The sequence below is a fragment of the Artibeus jamaicensis genome, unplaced genomic scaffold, assembly GCF_021234435.1.
Source record: "Artibeus jamaicensis isolate MK-2021 breed Jamaican fruit bat unplaced genomic scaffold, CSHL_Jam_final contig_1417, whole genome shotgun sequence".
Classification (NCBI taxonomy): Eukaryota; Metazoa; Chordata; class Mammalia; order Chiroptera; family Phyllostomidae; genus Artibeus; species Artibeus jamaicensis.
Window position 1 is genome coordinate 713,661 of NW_026521282.1, and position 18,132 is coordinate 731,792.

Genomic DNA, 18,132 nt, shown 5'->3' on the forward strand with positions numbered 1-18,132 from the left:
GGTTCCATGTCTAGCACTCCGCAGGCACTGTAGGGGTGGATTCTCCTGGCCGGCTTCCCTGCGCAGTGGAGCCAGGGCCCCAGGGAGGAAGAAGCAGAACTCTTGAACCAACTGTGGGGTAGCCCCGATGTTGGGGTGGGGTGGTTTTGCTAGGGTATAGCCAGGATCAGGTACACTGAATTAGTTCTTAGTGCCAAGCAGCCTGGAGGCCTGGAGAGCTTGGATGTGGCCAGGTGGTCCCCTTAGTGCTGGTGGTACGGACAGAAAGCAAGGGGAGAATTCAGTATGACTGCCTCCTCACTCCACCCCCTCACAATTTCACTCTGGTACCAAAAACCGCCTTCTCCATCTCCGCCTGCTAGATGCACATTCCCATGCAGGACCAGCTCACAGGTGCAGCAGAGGTGGGTCCAATTCATCTCTACCCGGAGCCTCTTGGGGCCAGCTCTTGTCCCTGGTGCCCGATCCACTGGGTTCTTGTGGGGTCCTGTTGATCTTGACCCTGAGGGCTATAGCCCTGTCTTCTCCACTGCACCAACCCTGATCTGACAGTCCTGGGGCCTCCAGGGGTCCTGACCTCACCATGTGTCCTTCACATCGGAGCAGCAGGAGCAATGCAGTCCAGCTGTAACCAAGAGTCTGGGGCTGGCCCCAGAAAGGGGGGGGGGTCATGTGCAGATCTGTCAGGTGTGTGACAGATGACTCTGGATGTTTAGCCTTTAGAAAGCTGCAGGGGTTCTTCCCACACACCCTCTGCTTTCCCGTGCTCACCTGCCTTAAGGCAGTCTTCATGGCACTAGGAAGGGCAAGGGCCACACTAGTTGGTGCTGGTCTCAAAATAATGGGCTCACCATTCGTCAGCCTCCTGGGGAGAGACCTGAGAGGGGAGAGGAGTGGTATCAGAAGACTGGCCAAGGCCTTGTCTACTGGATCGAGGGCCAGGGGGGCCACCAATGGGACCCTTAGAACCCTCCACATACCAAGGGTCTGGCATGAGAGTGCAAGGGATGCAGGGGTGAGGCTGAACATAAAGAGGTACACCATAAACAATGACAGGCACCTGGGAGCAGGGCAGGTCAACACGAGCCCAGCCAGGCCCAAAGCAAGGGGTGAGCTCCCCTAAGCATGAGCTAGGGTGAAGGGTAGAGGCAAGACAAAAACAGTGCACAGGCATACCTTGTTTTCTTTTTTCTTTAAGATTTTATTTATTCATTTTTAGAGAAAGGGGAAGGGAGGGAGAAAGAGAGAGAAAGAAACATAGATGTGGAAGAGAAACATCAATCGGTTGCTTGTCGCAGGCCCAATTGAGGGCCCATTATTTTGAGACCAGCACCAACAGATCCGGCCAGCAACCCAGACATGTGCTCCGACTGGGGATAGAACCAGCGACCTTTTGGTTTGCAGGACGATATCCAACCCACTGAGCCACACCAGTCAGGGCCCGCATACCTGGTTTTATTGTACGTCATAGATGTTCTGTGTTTTACAAATTGAAGGCAAGACACTCTACCCGCAAAAAGATTACAACTCATGGTCTGGGTTGTGGGTTAGGGCCCCAGTTGGGGGCCTGCCAGAGGCATATGGATGCTTCTCTCCCTCTCTTTCTCCTTCCCTTCCCTTCTCTGTAAAAATAAATAAAAAATATTTTAAAAGAGATTACAACTCACTTTATTGCAGTGTCCTGGAACGGAACCCGCAGTATCTCCAAGGTATGCTTGTAACCCTCCCCACTGGGAGGTCAGTCTTATTCTCAAGCATCACAAAGGGGAATTGTTTGGGGTTGGGAAGGTCAACCCACAGCAGGAAGTCGGCCTGCCAAGCAACCAGAGCCTGGAAGGAGTCAACCACTGTGACATCAAAGACCAGCACTCAGCGGTGGGAGCTGCATTATAGGGCCATGCTCAAGCACTGGAACCTCTGCGTTCTGGCTGCATTCCGGAGCTGCACTGATGAGGCAGGGAGGCCCACGTACACTCCTGGGCTGCACTCCATCCTTTCAGAAGAAGGGGCAACTGACCCAGAAGTCCAAGCTCCCACAAGCCATATTGGGAGCTGGCGGCCCTCAGGCAATCCGGCCCCTGAACCATGGCCTCCACATAATTAGGCCCATCTCAGGGAAAGTGAGGCACAGTTGGTCAGCCAGCCTTGCTCAGGGCACCTGATCAGGTCACACAGTCAGTCACAGAGTCACACAAACCACATCTGGCCACTGGAAGACAGGCCTGGAGAACTTGGGGGTCAGAAGACAGGGGTCCTGGGACCCTCACCCTTACCTGCACAATTGATGCCCGGCTTTTGAGCTGCATCGCTTGAGCTAAGAAGTCAATGCCAATGGTTGCCCTGCACTGACCCTGACCACTGACGCAGTTGATGACCTGATTCATCCAGAGGAGTTGCTCACTCTGTGGGGTCACAGGGTCAGAGAGGCCTCAGTTCAGGCACTTCCAGCCATCCCCTCTCTTGTTGTACCTGAGCCCCACACCTTTGCTGAGGCCACTGCCCCGTGGTCTCCCCCCTTGGCCCAGCCACACTCCCACACTAGGGGCCCTCTCAGGATTTAGTTCAGGGGTGGGGAGAGATGGTTGGACAGGGAGAACTGGCCCATGCTCCCCAACACACCCACCCTCCCAGCCCCGCCCCCGACCTCGTCCCATACCTTCCTGTGAACTCACCCAGTATTTCCCACCAGGAAGATGTTGAGCTGACGGCCCCAGCGGCAGCGATCCCGGGGTTCAGCCACTAGAGGGTCACAGCTGGCTGAGTGTGGGGGCGGAGCCGAAGCGTGGGGGCGGGCCCTAGCGATTCACCAAGCCCCGCCCCCTCGGGGGCCCGCCCCCCAGGCCCCGCGGAACCCCTAAGGAGGGGGTGGGTGGGGCGAAGCTGGGTCAGCTGAGTGACAGTCACGAGATCGTGCCCATCTGGGTCTGGCTTCCTGGAGGAGAGGTAGGGATGAACGGGGGGCCCCTGAGTGTGTTGGGTCAGTGGTGGGGCCCGTGGGGAGTAAGGTTTTGTTCTGAAGTATCCCCGGTTTGGTGGGGTCAGTCCTGGGGCTGGTCCCAGGTCAGAGGGCAGCGCTGCACACAAGTTGGGGGAACAATCAAGGGCTGGATCCCCAGGCCTGAGGGTCAGGCAGCCCTGGTGCCCACTCAAGCCTGGGGTGACCTGGGGCACAGAGGAGCCCATTCAGGAGGCTGGGATCCAGGAAGATGGGGAGGTCTGTGGGGGAGCTGCACCTCCAAGTCCCAAGTTCCCCAGGAAATGGAGAAGGAGCGGGAGACTCTGCAAACCTGGAAGGAGCGCGTGGGGCAGGAGCTTGACCGTGTGGTGGCTTTCTGGATGGAGCACTCCCACGACCAGGAGTATGGGTGCGCCTCGCCCACCTTCCCGTGCCCTCAGCAGGGTCTTTGCCTCACCTGAGCCCCCGCCTCACTCTCAGCCGTCTCAGATCTGCTGGGCCCAGAAGGCTGTTGGGGGTGCAGGGCCCCTTCCCTTTGCTAACGCTGTGTCCTACAGGGGCTTCTTCACGTGCCTCGGCCGCGATGGCCATGTGTATGACGACCTCAAGTATGTCTGGCTGCAGGGGAGGCAGGTAGGGATGTGCCCAGGCTTGCTTGCAGCTTTCCCAGGGGTGGAAGACAAAGTCAGCTTGGTCTGCCCTGCTTCGGTCCACACGTGCGCACACACACACGACAAAGTCTCTCACCTCGACACTGTTCCTTTTTTCCCTGCCAAGGGCACCTAGGGCTCCCCCTCACCCCAGCCCTGAGGACCCTGCTGCCCCTCTCTTAAGCCACGTTCCCTTTGCTCCTTCACAGGTGTGGATGTATTGTCACCTGTACCGCAAGTTTGAGCGCTTCCGCTGCCCTGAACTTCTGGATTCAGCTAAAGCAGGTGCCCTCTCCCTGCCCCTACCTTCTTCCCAAAGGCCACTCCAAGTTTACACAATAGCTCATGTGTGCCTACTTTCTAGAGGGGTCTAGAAACAGCAAAGAGGCTGGGGACGCTCACAGGTGGGAAGAAGAGGCGAGAGTGTCCTCACCTGAATTCTAGCATGTCAATTTTCCAACCACCAGGTGGCGAATTTTTGCTGCGTTATGCCCGAGTGGCACCTCCTGGAAAGAAGTGTGCCTTTGTCCTGACACGGGATGGCCGCCCGGTCAAGGTGCAGCGAACCATCTTTAGCGAGTGTTTCTACACCATGGCCATGAACGAGCTGTGGCGCGTGACAGGGGAAGCACATTACCAGGTGCGTGGGATGGAGGCTGCCCTGAGAATCTCTGTGCTGTCGCCCATGCTGGGCATAGCCACCTAATGCAGTCCCGCTCTGTGTGCAAACCTTTCCCCGGGGCTCTGTCTGCAGGCTGGGTCTGCTGTCAATGTCAGTCCTTCCTCTGGCCCCCCACGGCTCCAGGGCTGCTGGCAACACCCCCCAGTATTGCACTGTATTGATACTGTGTGTCTAAGGGTATCCCGCAGAAGTCTCCTTCACTTCTGAATTCCTCCCCCTTCCCTGCACCTTCACAGGGGCCCTGGGTACAGAGGGGCCAATCCATGGCCGGCCCCCACGTGGGTGGGGACCTCTCCCTCTTCCCTGGTGTCCCCTGTGCTTTCAGATCCAACGTCATTGCCTGGGAGTGGCATGTACCCCCAGACTGGGAGCCCCTGAGGCAGCCTCAGCCTGGGCCTCCCCCTCACCTCACCCCCACTCAGCCTGGGCCTCCCCTCACCCCACCCCCACCCAGAGGGAAGCAGTGGAGATGATGGATCAGATCGTACACTGGGTACGGAAAGACCCATCGGGGCTGGGCCGGCCCTGGCTCCCAGGGACCCCAGCCTCAGAGTCCATGGCGGTGCCCATGATGCTGCTTAACCTGGTGGAGCAGCTTGGGGAGGAGGATGACGAGCTGGCGAGCAAGTATGCGGAGCTGGGGGACTGGTGCGCCCAGAGGATTCTGCAGCATGTCCAGGTGGGGGCGGGAGGCTGATGCCAGCTGTCAGATGGGGCCTGGGTGCTGGAGAGCAGGGCATCCCCACCCCTCAGGGCAGCTCCTCCCGCACCAACCTGGACCCTGGTGGTCCCCTTTAAGATAGGGAGGCTCAGCCCAGGACCCTCGGGAAGGTGGAGAGCGCCGGGAGCTGGGTGGGGCCAAGGGCAAGAGGAAGGGTGCCAGAGCCTCAGCACATCAGAGAGCAGGAAACCCAGCCAGACCCAAGGCTTTCCAGGCTGCTGTGGGCAGCTCAACCCACCCAGTCTTGGTGCCTTCAATGTCTTAGCATTGTTACCTTGGGGGGCCCCATCCAGGCTCTTGGCAGTGAGTTAGCTCTTCCTCAAATGCCCCTCTGAGCCAGCCTGCCCAAGCTTGCAGCTTATGGAGGGAGGGAGGGAGGGAGGGAGGGTCTTTATGGTTGGACGGTGGGGGCTAAAGGCAGAATCACTTTCTCCTACTCCTCTCCTGGCAGAGGGATGGGCAGGCTGTGCTGGAGAATGTGTCAGAGGATGGCAAGGAACTTTCTGGTTGCCTGGGGAGACACCAGAACCCAGGTGAGGGGCAGGGTGGGCTGGGTGCCACCCTAGAGGAGGGAAGTACTCAGCTTCGGTCTCTAGGCTTCAGATGGGGGAGTACCTGGGGACCGCCTTCCTCCTTTCATCCTCTCCCAGCCAAGGTCCAGACAAGGAAGGGGTGACAGACCTCCCAAGCTGGGGCATCAGCAGCAGGAGATGTAGTCCAGGATGGATTAGGGGGGAGGACAAGCTTTCTATATGGGAGGGTCTGTCACATGGGCCAGGGAGTTCGGAGCAGCTCCCGATGTTAGGGAGCTGGGAAGGGAAGCACGGCCTCCCAACCAAGGGGAGGACCAGCAGCCCGCCTTACCCTGAGCCTTCACTAGGCCACGCACTAGAAGCTGGATGGTTCCTGCTCCGTCATGCCATCAGGAAAGGCGACGCTGAACTTCGAGCCCATGTTATTGACAAGTTCCTATTGTTGCCTTTCCGCTCTGGATGGGACCCTGACCATGGAGGCCTCTTCTACTTCCAGGATGTGGATGGCCTGTGCCCTACCCAGGTGGGAATGTGCTCAGGGCCACGGGATACTAACCTATTCAAAGCTTTCTGTCTTGAGACGTTCAGAGCTTGCTCTCATCGCCCATTTCCCAGAGAGGGACCTGGGCTCAGAGTGGTAAACTTGCCCAGCGTGACCTCGGTGGTAAGCTTTTGACTTCCGTACCAGTGGTCCTTGAGCTTGTGTGCGCAGACAACGCGCATGCAGAGGCACTAGTTCCCTTCATCTTGAAAAGGCTCTCTGGGTGATTTTGAAAAGGTGCCAGCAGGGGTAGCAGATTTGCTCCCTTACGCCTATTTTCCCTGATTGTGCCTTGGTCCTGCTGAGATCGGCAGAGTGGCTGACTCTGCCACTGGCAGGAACTGAGTGTCCTAGGGGCTTTAGACAGACTAGCAAGGCAGACAGGGTTCAATTCCAGGGCTAAAGGAAAGCCTGCCCATTCTTGCCCTTTGGTGCGCACTGGGTCCAGAAGCTAGTCCTATTCGAGGGGCTGTTCAGACTCCCAGAGATGTCCATCCTGTGATTAAGCTCCAGGTTCTTGGGCCAGATGGAGTCTGAGCCAGGGCCTGAAAAATGGGGGTGACTTTGCTGTTGAGAGGGGTGGCAGAGGGTGGGACCCTGGGCTCTCAGATGCCTCCCTCTGCTCTGCTCTCAGCTGGAGTGGGCCATGAAGCTCTGGTGGCCGCACAGCGAAGCCATGATTGCCTTACTCATGGGCTACAGTGACAGTGGGGACCCTGCCTTACTGCATCTCTTCTACCAGGTGGCTGAGTACACCTTCTGCCAGGTAAGTGCCACTTCCTGGTCCACAGCCCTCCATGGGCTCAGCAAGGGTGTGGAGGAGACACAGGCAATGCTTTCCTGAGCTGCGGGAGAAGGCGGGCCAGGGATGGGGAGGGTCCTCCCACACCCCCTACTTCCTGTTTACTGGGTGTGGTCCCTCAGCTGGTCTGAGAGTTCCTGGAGGTCCCCTGCTGCCCTCTGCTCAGTCCACAGAGCAGTCCCTGCTCCCTTGAAGCTTATATTTCAGTAGAGGGTGGGGAGACAGACCATATACAAGCGAACAGGCAAACACAGATGGTAATGGGAGCTGTGGAAAATAAAGCAAGGTCGGGGGGGCTGTGGGAGGAAATGAGTGGCAGGAATGCTCTGTACAGAGCTGTCACCGTGCCTGATTTAGGCATTACTGGGTCCTGGGGATTCAGGAGGGGAGGCTACAGGGTATGGGGCAAAGGCAGGGAGACAGGAGACTATAGCTGTCCTCCTGGCCAGTGAAGATGGGGCCTGGCCTGGAGTGGGAGTTGCAGTGTACAGGAGCATCTAAATCCAGTTAAGTGGGAGAGGTCTGGGCCAGGATTGTTTGGGTGTCGTAAGAGTACAGATGAGCCCTGGCTAGTGTGGCTCAGTAGATTGAGTGCTGGCCTGGGAACCAAAAGGTCACTGGTTCCATTCCCAGTCAGGGCACACGCCTGGGTTGCAGGCCAGGTCCCCGATTGGGGGCACTCGAGAGGCAACCACACAGTGATGTTTCTCTCCCTCTTTCTCTCTCCCTTCCCCTCCCTCTAAAAACAAATACAATCTTTTGTATAAAAAAGAAAGAAAGAAAGAATACAGATGATATTGGAAGCCAGGAGACAAAGTAAGCTTCTGAAAGTACAGAAGGAGAAGAGAGAATAGGAAGCCCAGTAAAGGAGACAAGGATCAGCTTCAAGGTAGGAAGGAAGCTGAGGCCTTTCAGAGGCCAAAAAGTGATGAGCTATACCAGCTACTGCTGAGGGGTACCTCAGGCGCTGAGCCTGGCGGCGAATGAATGAAGATTACTGCTTAACTTCTAAGGCCACAATGTAGTCCATTGGTAAACTCCAGAATGAGAGAGACTATAGCAGGAGGTCTTATGCTGGAGTCCATGGGCTTCAAAGCCCAAAAGAAAATTACATATTTATTTGTACTAAGCTCTGACTGAAATCCAGCATTTATTCCCATTATGAATGGGGGCAGTGACCATAGTAGTATTAGCAGCACACAAATTTCTCACCAATAATAATTCCAAATAGGACCTGGCTGGTGTGGCTCAGTGGATTGAGCATCAGCCAGCCAAACAAAAGGTTGCTGGTTCAATTCCCAGTCAGGGCACATGCCTGGGTCGTGGGCTAGGCCCTCAGTTACAGTCTTGCAAGAGGCAACCAACTGATGTTTCTCTGCCCCTCTTTCTTCCTTCCTTTCCCTCTTCCTAAAAATAAATAAAATAAAATACTTTAGCCCTGGCTGGTGTGGCACTCAGTGGACTGAGTGCCGGCCTGCAAACCAAAGGGTCGCCAGTTTGATTCCCAGGCAGGGCACATGCCTGGGTTGCAGCCCAGGTCCCCAGTAGGGGGCGTGCTAGAGGCAACCATACATTGATGTTTCCCTTTCTTTCTCCCTCCCTTCCCTTCTCTAAAGGTAAATGGATAAAATCTTTAAATTTTTTTTTAAAACAAGAAATCTCAAATACGTTCATGTTACATTGTACTTGGAGAGGCATCTCCCAGTATTGCACAAGCTCATCACTACTTCCAAACCCAGGAGTCATGAGAGCCAATGCTGTATCTTAATATTGAATGCATTCATAAAGAACGTGTGTTAGAGGCCACCAGTTTTAACTGCCTCAAGTTAAATTTAAGGAATACATTTTAAAGAGATAGAGATGGCATTTGAACAATTAGAAAAGTTATCACCAACAGGTCAATCATTATACACTAACCAACACAGACTACAAAAACCAAAATTTAAGACACCCACAGAAAAATGGACAGGAAAACAGTTAAATTATTTGTTATCTTTTCATGTCAGATCAAGTAGTTAAAAAATGAGTAAGGATTCAATGTCCCTAGAAAGATAGAATGAATAGATACAGAATTAACTTTTACCCCCTACAAAGAAGACAGCAACTCATGGGCCCCAGCAGCTCATGAGGTCCTTTTTTTTACTGATTGAGTTTTAGAGAGAGAGGAAGGGAGAGAGAAACATTGCTTCACTGTTTCACTTATTTATGTATTCATCCATTGATTCTTTTATGTGCCCTGCCTGGAGATTGAACCCAAAACCTTGTTTGTAACAAGACAATGCTGTAACCAACTGAGGTAGCAGAAGCTGAAAAGATAGTTTGAGCCTTAGCCTGTGTCTGGGTTGGAGCATTGTCATATAACCAAAAGGTTCGATTCCCAGTCAGGGCACACACCTAGGTTTCATGTCTGGGGCATGTACGGAAGGCAACCAATTGATGCTTCTCTCGCTCTCTCTTTTTAAAAAGATTTTATTTATTTTTAGGGAGAGGAGAAGGGAAGGAGAAAGAGAGGGAGACGAACATCAGTGTGTGGTTGCCTCTCATATGCCTCCAACTGGGGACCTGGCCCTCAACCCAGGCATGTGCCCTGACTGGAAATCAAACTGGCAACCCTTTGGTTTACAGGCCTGCGCTCAATCCACTGAGCCACACCAGCCAGGGCCGATGCTTCTCTCTTGCATTGATGTTTCCCTCTCTCTTCCTCCATCTCTAAAAAAATCAGTGAAATAGGGTATTAATATTTAATAATAAGATACTTTTAAAAGGTTTTATTTATTTATTTTTAGAGAGAGGGGAAGGGAGGGAGAAGGAGAAAGAAGCATCAATGTGTGGCTGCCTCTCTGTACCCCCCACTGGGGACCCAGCCCACAACCCAGGCATGTGCCCTAACTGGGAATTGAACTAGCAACCCTTTGGGTTGCAGGCCAGCTCTCAGTCCACTGAGCCACACCAGCCAGGGCAGATACACTTTGATAGTGGATTTCAATGTCATTGACTTCCTCTGTGACCATTCTTAGAAGGGGCTCAGTTCCACTGAAGTCTCTATCCAGGAAGGAAAGAGGACTGAGGCTAGGGCTCTGAGGTCCATCCTGGGGTGTGTGAAAGGAATTGACAAGCCTCTCTGGACAGGTGGCCAATGAGATTCAAGCAGGAGAGAAGGGAGGAATGCGGAAGGGTCAACAGAGTTGCTAGGCAGAGGCAGGCTTCAGGTGGCTCTGAGGGAGGGAGAGGTGCACTTGGGACCTGTGGTGAGCAGGAATCAGATCTCAGTGATGGACATTCACAGTGTCAGCTACTGGAAGAAAGGCCTGGGTAGTAGGGAACCGGGACTCCAAGGGAGTAACTTGTTATAAAATTACCTGACATACCAGCACTTCCATCAGGGTTCTCTTTTTTCTTTCTTTAAATCATTGCACTGAAGTACAGGTTATAGACACTACAATGTGTCCATTTGGAGTGCCTAGTTCACTAAGACTTGGCAATGTATACATCTGTGTAATCACAAGCACGATCAAGGTATATAACGTTTCTGTCATTCCTAAGCAGGGTTCTTTTCCATCTATCTTGCAGTATTTAATCTAACAGCCTGTACTGCTTTTCCTCAGTGGGTTATCTAGCTATAGGCTCTCAAACCCCTGCAGAAAAGAGAACGGGAAAAGCCCCTCGCTTTTATCCTTGTCCGGAATGCGGTATGGTGTGTTGTTAGAGCACCGATTCTGGAGCCAGGTTACCTGGGGTCAACTTGAGCTCTGACCCGGGTCACAGTTCAGTGGGGACAGTGAGAGGCCCTTCCCCAGGCCTGTCACAAATAGGGCGGCTCCTGCAGATGCTAGCTGTCAATGTCTCATTGTTATTCCAGTTTCGAGATTCCGAGTACGGGGAATGGTTTGGCTACCTAAACCGAGAGGGGAAGGTTGCCCTCAACATCAAGGGGGGTCCTTTCAAAGGTGAGTGAGGGACAGGGTGGGGCTCCACGGGCTCCGGGAATCTGGCGGACCCCAGTCCTCCCAACTCGCCATCTGTCCTCTCCCCGCAGGCTGCTTCCACGTGCCGCGGTGCCTAGCCATGTGCGAGGAGATGCTGGGCGCTCTGCTGAGCCGCCACGCTCCGGTCCCTGACCGCGGCGCCGGGTCCCCGTCCGCTGATGCCGCCTGCTGAAGCGCTGAATAAAGCTCAGGCTCTTCCACTGCCCGCGTGCGCGTGTCTGTGGGGTCGCCGGGGTTGGGTGTAGTCGCCACGCTTGCGGGAGGGCACTCGCTCACCCAGACGGTAACTCACCCGCCTACCGCCTTGCTGCTGCGAGCTTTTAGACCGCCCCGCCCATCTCCCCACCCACCGACGGTACCGCCCGCCTTTGCGGATCTGGCTCATTGGCCGTGCGGCCGCCAGGGCGGGTGCGGCGGCGAGCACTTCCGGCCGGTAGCCTGTCCCGGAGCGCACCTCCCCTTCCGCCCCCCGCCCCCGCAAGCCCCAGTCCGGCCCCAGCCCCGGCCCTGGCCCCGGCGTCACTTCGGATCGCGGCGGCGGCAGCTGACTGCGAGTTCACGATCCGCTGGGAGCCGCGATCCCCGCCGCCGTTATGAACATCCGCAATGCGAGGGTGAGGGGCCAGGGCGGAAGGCTGTCCGCGCCGCGTGGGTGCGGGTCGGGTGGCCGCGTGCGCATGCTCCCGAGGGGCCTGCCGCGTCCCGGGCCGGCAGTCTTGCGCGGGGAGGTGAAGGCCAACGTGTCCGTGGGGTGGATCTACCCGAAAGAGGGGCCTGACCTACCCGAAGAGGAGGCCGGGGCTGCGAACCCCGTCTTTGCGGGATGTCGGGGTTCAGTTGCGTGGTGTCTGGGAGACCCCCGTGGCACCCACGTTCATACCAAGGACAGAAGATTTTTGCACAGCGCCTGTGGGCCAGGCCTGTGTAAAGACAGTCACTGACCGGCCAAGCCCTGCGGGGGTGGGGGTGGTCGGTGACTAGACAGACAGCAAGAAGGCTTCTGACAGGACCAAGGCCTGCTTGGTCACCGCAGTTCCAGGCCTGACTGCATTCCACTGCCCTCCTCCCCGCAGCCAGAGGACCTGATGAACATGCAGCACTGCAACCTCCTGTGCCTGCCAGAGAACTACCAGATGAAATACTATTTTTACCATGGCCTCTCCTGGCCCCAGGTGGGCAGCTGGGGGATTTGGGGACTGCAGACAACAGGCGTCAGTTGGGGAGGAGTGGGTGTTTTCACCTAGGGTAGGTAGCTTAAAACTGGACCAAGGGAGGGACAGGATTCACACCTCTGTCTGTCCTCTCCCTGGGAAAGAAAGGGGCGCAGTGTGCTGCGGGGAAACCAAGCCACTGGGCCTGCAGGTCAGGAGCTGTCACTGAACTCACCACTTGATGGACTTCTGTCTGTCATGTGCACGGTGGGCGGGCTGTGGGCCGAGGTGCCCCGTAAGGGCTCCTCACCTGGGACAGGAAGTTGTTTCCTGACTTCTTTTTCCTCCCTGTCACCCAGCTCTCTTACATCGCTGAGGATGAGAATGGGAAGATTGTGGGGTATGTCCTGGCCAAAATGTGAGTCACCAAGAAGGGAGAGAAGCCGGGTGTGGGAGCTGGGTGGGGGAGGGGGGTGGCACACGACCACTGCAAGTGTCTGGTGGATGCTGCCTGGGTTGGTTTTAAAAAAAATAATAATTTACAGACTTTTTAAGTTTAGTTTTAAGTTCACTGCAAAATTGAATAAACTGAATGGAAAGTACAGACTTCTTATATACCCCCTCCCCCCTAGTTTCCTTTATTATTAAAGCCTTGTGGTATATTTGTTACAGTGTACGCACCAGTATTGCTGCATTGTTAAAGTCTACAGCCCTCATTAAGTTTCATCCTGTGGATTTACACAAATATCTAATGACACATGTCCACTATTAGAATGCCATGCAGAGTACTTTCACAGTCCTAAAGTCAAAATCCCCTGCGTGTACTTGCCTGTTCACCCCACCCTCCTCCTCTTGGCAACTAATGATCTTTGTGCTGTCTCATAGTTTTACCTTTTCCAGAATGTCATTGACTTGCAACCAGAAACTATATACCCTTTTCAGATTGGCTTCTTTCACTTAGTAATGTGAATTTGTTACTCCATGTCTTTTCATGGCTTGCTAGCTCTTTTTTTTTTTTAACCACTAGACAATATTCCATTATACTCTGTTGACACTACATGTGTTTTGGCTGCTGTGAGGGGTTTTGGGTGCCTCAGCTCTCCCCACATCCCAGGTCTGGGGGAACTTTGGGGCCAGCCAGAGGAGTTTGTGCTCCTGCCGTGTACATATGCAGGGTGGGGGTGCAGGGTAGTAGCTGCATCCGCACAGGCTCCTTGCTAGACTCTTTCCTTTCTTCTTGCTCTAGGGAAGAGGACCCAGATGATGTGCCCCATGGACATATCACCTCACTGGTGCGTAGAGCCCATGCAGACTCTGATGGGGGTGGAAGCAGGGGTTAGTTGGGGCAGCTCTCAAGGACCCGCCCTTCTTTCACCAGGCTGTGAAGCGTTCTCACCGACGCCTTGGCCTGGCTCAGAAGCTGATGGACCAGGCCTCCCGAGCCATGATCGAGAACTTCAATGCCAAATATGTTTCCCTGCATGTCAGGAAGAGGTGGAAGCCAGGGCCTAGGGAAGGGAGGAGTAGGGAGGAGATACCGTCTTGATGTGGGTCCTGGGGTGCCCTGGCTTTTGGAGAAGATCTGGAAGTGGGATTAGTGGGGAGGGGGCACTAGGAAGAGGGATAGGGCCTGGACGTGCTATCCCTGCCTGACCGAGCCTGTGCAGCTCAGTAGTGCCTTGTTCCCCTGCAGTAACCGGGCCGCCCTGCACCTCTATTCCAACACCCTCAACTTTCAGTAAGTAGATCTAGATTTTTCTAATGTAGTGGGGGTGGTCCCAGGTCTGGCTCATCCACGTGGCTGGGATGGGCCGAGCTGACTTCCAGGCAGTGGGCTGGGGGAGGCTGGCATGGGGAGCAGGTCCGGACTCCACACACGTTGCCGGGGTGCCTCCTCCACTCTCAGTGGTGATGGCACTTACCTGCTGCCATCTGCTCAAGGCATGTGATGCAGAAGGATGTGTGATGTGTCTTGCTGGGTGGAGGAGCGATTGCTTGATGCCGGCCAAGCGAAGGTGAAGGGCAGCATGGTGAAGAGCACACAGGCTTTCCAGTGAAGGTTCAGGAGGAGAGATGAGGGCTCAGGACATGAGCAGAGGCCTAGGAACAGGACTCAGAGTGGCCAGGCACCTGGAAGCACCTAAGTGGAGCCAGAAGAAAGGAGAACATGGTGCTACAGAAGCCTCTGCACGAGGAGTGGAGGGAGCTAGAGCCCTGGGCATCCTGGTGGATGAGGGTGGGTCCACTCAGGGACACAGGAGTCTCTGTGCGCCCGGTACAGGACAGAAAGAGCCTGGCAGGGAATTGACGCACCCAGTGCATGATGGCAAAAGCTACTCCAGTAGGAGGCTGGGATGGGCTGTCCCTAGAGGGCCCACTGAGACAGCACTCAGTCTGCGTTTAGTGGGGGATGAGAAGGGACTTTTGTGAAGGGTATTTGAGGAGGGATCTTTGACCCAGGTGCTGATACCTTCAGCGGTCAGCAATACCAGGGGCTTAGGTACGGCACGGCCCTTCTAGGCCATCGAGTCCAGCTTCTATTCCAATAGCAGGTGCCCAAGTCTGCATGCATACCTTCTGAGCTGTTAGGGCCAGGGGCCACACTGCCTGGCAATGCCTATCAGGAGCAGAGGGTGCAGCACTTCTCCTCCCCAGTCCCAGTTGCTAGGCACAGTTGCTAGTTCCCTATAGGAACTGACCATGCAGTCTCAGTAAGTGACGGAGAGCAGGTCAGGGAGGGAGGAGGATGGCTAAACTCCAGGCCTCAACTCACAAGAAGCCACAGAAAGATCTTAGTAACCAGATTAGGGATGCTGGACCATGGCAGGACCCAGTGGGGCGGGGAGAGAGGGCTAAAGGCACTGAGTGTTACTCACTGCTGGAGAGAGCAGAGGGAAGGCTATGTTGGAAATGGGGTTTGTCTACAAAAGGGTCCTTCAGGGGGAAATGACGTCCTGCCCCACTACCTGATGCCAGAAAGCTGAGTAGAAGTTAACCACTGATTCACGTCATCCGTCTATCCACCCCCCACCCACAGGATCAGTGAAGTGGAGCCCAAATACTATGCAGATGGGGAAGATGCGTATGCAATGAAGCGGGATCTCACCCAGATGGCCGATGAGGTAAGAGTAGGGCCAGGGCCACAGTCCCCGAAGATAAAGGAAAGCAAGACAAGTAGGGGAGGCCCTGCTGCAAGGGAAGGTGCAACTCCCAGGGTCCCTGAAACAGTAGGAGGGCTGGGACGGCTGGAGGCGAGATGGACCAGGTGCCAGCTGTTGTGGCCACATCGCTGGGAGTCCTGATCCATGTCACCTCAGTTTCCTCAGCTGTCAGGGAGGAAGCTGGGCCTTGTCAAGGCTTTGAAGGAGGCTACATCGGCCCAAGATTCCATTTTCAGGAAGAAGCTTGTGCTGCCCTGAGGCGTGATGTGAGAGGCAAGGGAGGAGGCCCCTGGATGTGCTGAGAGTGGGGGCTCCAGGATAGCAGTGGGGGCCTGGGGACAGCCATGGCCTGCCTCAAGGCTCAGGGGTAAGACAAAACAGGGCTGAGGTGAAAGACAAGGTCCGACAGCAGCCCGTGTAAGGGAGGCATGAGCAGACTCCCTTTACAGGAGAGAAAACGGGCCCAGAGAGGGCAGAGCCAGGATTCAACCCAATGCAGTCCTGTGTTTCCTGCCCTGGCCCTGCTGCCTGTCACTGTGCCCTCTGCCCCCAGCAAGTGACAGGCACAGAGTCCCCTGGACTGCTTGAGAGGGCCTACATGGTCTGGAGACTTAGGCCCTATCTCCTTCCTCCTGCTTCTCCCTGGGCTCCTGATGGCAGCTGAGGCGGCACCTGGAGTTGAAGGAGAAGAGCAGGCACACAGTGCTGGGCACCATCGAGAACAAGGCGGAGAGCAAGGGCAACTCACTTCCAAGCTCAGGAGAGCCCTGTCGTGAGGAGAAGGGCCTGGCTGCAGAGGACAGCGGTGGTGACAGCAAGGACCTCAGCGAGGTCAGTGAGACCACAGAGAGCACCGACGTCAAGGACAGCTCAGAGGCCTCCGACTCGGCCTCCTAGAGCCTGCAAGCACTCACCTCCCTACTTTGGCCTGCCCATCCTATCCTCATCCGAGGTTTCCCAATAAACTTCACCCAGTGGCTTTGGGGGGTTTGTGTGTGCGAGTGTGCACATTTGGGGGAATGTGCCTCAGGCCCCTCTGTGTCCCTGTGGAGGTGGACCTCACAGCCTTTTGGCACAGGGCATCTTGGAAAGCCCAAGTAGAAGGGAAGAGCTTTGTCGGGGCTTTGGAGGTGGAGCTCCCAAGTCTGTTGGCTTTTAGCATCTTTGGGCCCTGGGGAGGGAGACCCTGGAGTTCTGGATGCCACACCCACCTAGGGGGCAGGCGCTCTGCCTTCCCAGCCCTGCTCTGTCACTGCCTTGCTGAGCTCTAGACGTCTAAGTCTAACTGATAACTGGGCTTATCTACTGATGTCCTGTCTGGGTTACAGCCCAACCAGCTACCCAGTTGTGGGGGTCCTGGCAATTGCCCTTGAATCATCCCTCCCCTGCCATCCAAAAGGTCCATGAGTCCTGTGTGTTTTGACCACCATAGTACTCTTTGAATCTACTCCCTAACCTAAGCCTTAATTTGAAAATAATTAATAGACTTTCAGTAGTTTTAGGTTTACAGAATGGATTGATAGCACAGAGTTCCCATGTACCCCCTCAGTTTTCCCCTATTAACATTTAGCATTGTGTTGCATTTGTTACAATTCAGCCAATATTGATACATTATTAACTACAGTTCAGGGTTTACATTTCCCTCTTTGTGTTGGTACATTCTGTGGGTTTTTAAAAAGATTTCATTCATTTATTTATTTTTAGAGAGAGGGAAGGGAGGGAGAAAGAGGGAGAGAAACATCAATTGGTTGCCTCTTGCACACCTCCAACTCAGGACCCCACTGGCAACCCAGGGATGTGCCCTGACTGGGAATCTAACCAGTGGCCAGTCAGTTCACAGGCCGGCACTCAATCCACTGAGCCACACCAGTCAGAGCTGTACAATCTATGGATTTTGACAAGTGGATAATGTTATTTCATGCAGAATGTAAGGCCTGTTTTTCGTGGTTTTGCTGTAACCCCCAAATTTGTTCCTGTGCCCCTTCCTCTGGCTGCAGCACCGTCACTTGCTGCTCCTCGACCCTGAGCAGGCTGTCTGGGCTGCCCACCTCCCAGTAAAGCTCAGCACTCTTGAGCTGTCACTCCCCTTTAAGTCCCTGCTACTGCAGATGGTACACTACTTCCCTGCCAGGCTGAATATTTCGCCACTAGGCTTGGAGCTCGGTTCTCTTTGGCTGGCGCTTGGCACGTGACCAACAGGCAGCCGGGGAAGCTGAAAGTAGGGGGTGGGGACAGTGGGGCTTGAAAGTTGAGTCTGCGCATGCCTGCCTGGCGAGGGCGACGGCTGTATTCTGATTGGCTCAAGTCACGGCCTCCGATGTAGGGGTGGCAGACGGATGTTTACCCCGCCCTCCGCGCTTGGTGTCAGTGTCTTCCGCCTCAAAAGCCTCGCAGCTGCGTTCCCAGGCTCTGATTGGTCCAGTGGCATCAGCGAGCGTCATTGTGTGTTACTGGGCCGCGCCCCAGCGCTGGAGGGAGGGAGCGGGTGGCGGCTTGGTTCCTTTATGGATCCCGCCTTTCTTCCTCTGCCCAGCCCACAAGAACCCCGCCCGCCCTTTGCCCTTGGTGCCCGGTGTGCGTGGCGGGCCCTGAGGCTTAGCCGCCCCCAGGCTGTTGGGTTTCCTGGGTGGAGGTGGGAACTGCTGGGGGAAGGAGGGGAAGCCGCAGGCCAGACTGGCCATTGGGGCCCAGCACTTCCCTAGCTTCTGGGAGGGGCCGCTTTCGTTCCAAAGAACCAAGCTGTGTCTGGAAGGCTGATGAAAGGCAAGAAGGCTCCTCTACCCCTTCGCCCTTCTGGGGTAGGCTTCGGGGCCTTCTCCCCCTCCCCCCATGAACCTATATACTGAAGTGTATAACATTATACCTCATTGTTAAACTTCTAGAAAGCCGATTTGTAGGAAAACAGGAGGGGCCTTATTGCCCAATTCATGCTTTCATCTATTGTTGCTG

General features: G+C 55.2%; 2 protein-coding genes across 2 annotated transcripts; both read left to right on the forward strand.

The window, feature by feature from the left end:
- The first annotated feature begins 2,876 nt into the window (after positions 1-2,876).
- Positions 2,877-11,076, forward strand: RENBP (renin binding protein). The gene is made up of 11 exons (XM_037151126.2): positions 2,877-2,943; positions 3,256-3,365; positions 3,514-3,589; positions 3,816-3,891; positions 4,074-4,246; positions 4,743-4,967; positions 5,461-5,542; positions 5,890-6,065; positions 6,718-6,849; positions 10,745-10,832; positions 10,922-11,076. The coding sequence occupies exons 2-11, from the start codon at positions 3,259-3,261 to the stop codon at positions 11,041-11,043; spliced, it is 1,257 nt and encodes a 418-aa protein (XP_037007021.2). The 5' UTR covers positions 2,877-2,943; positions 3,256-3,258; the 3' UTR covers positions 11,044-11,076.
- Positions 11,077-11,160: 84 nt separating this feature from the next.
- On the forward strand, positions 11,161-16,162 carry NAA10 (N-alpha-acetyltransferase 10, NatA catalytic subunit). Its single transcript, XM_037151132.2, has 8 exons — positions 11,161-11,485; positions 11,945-12,043; positions 12,382-12,440; positions 13,269-13,314; positions 13,401-13,516; positions 13,716-13,760; positions 15,060-15,144; positions 15,844-16,162. Exons 1-8 carry the CDS (start codon positions 11,465-11,467, stop codon positions 16,078-16,080), a joined length of 708 nt encoding a protein of 235 aa, XP_037007027.1. The 5' UTR covers positions 11,161-11,464; the 3' UTR covers positions 16,081-16,162.
- The last annotated feature ends 1,970 nt before the right edge of the window (positions 16,163-18,132 follow it).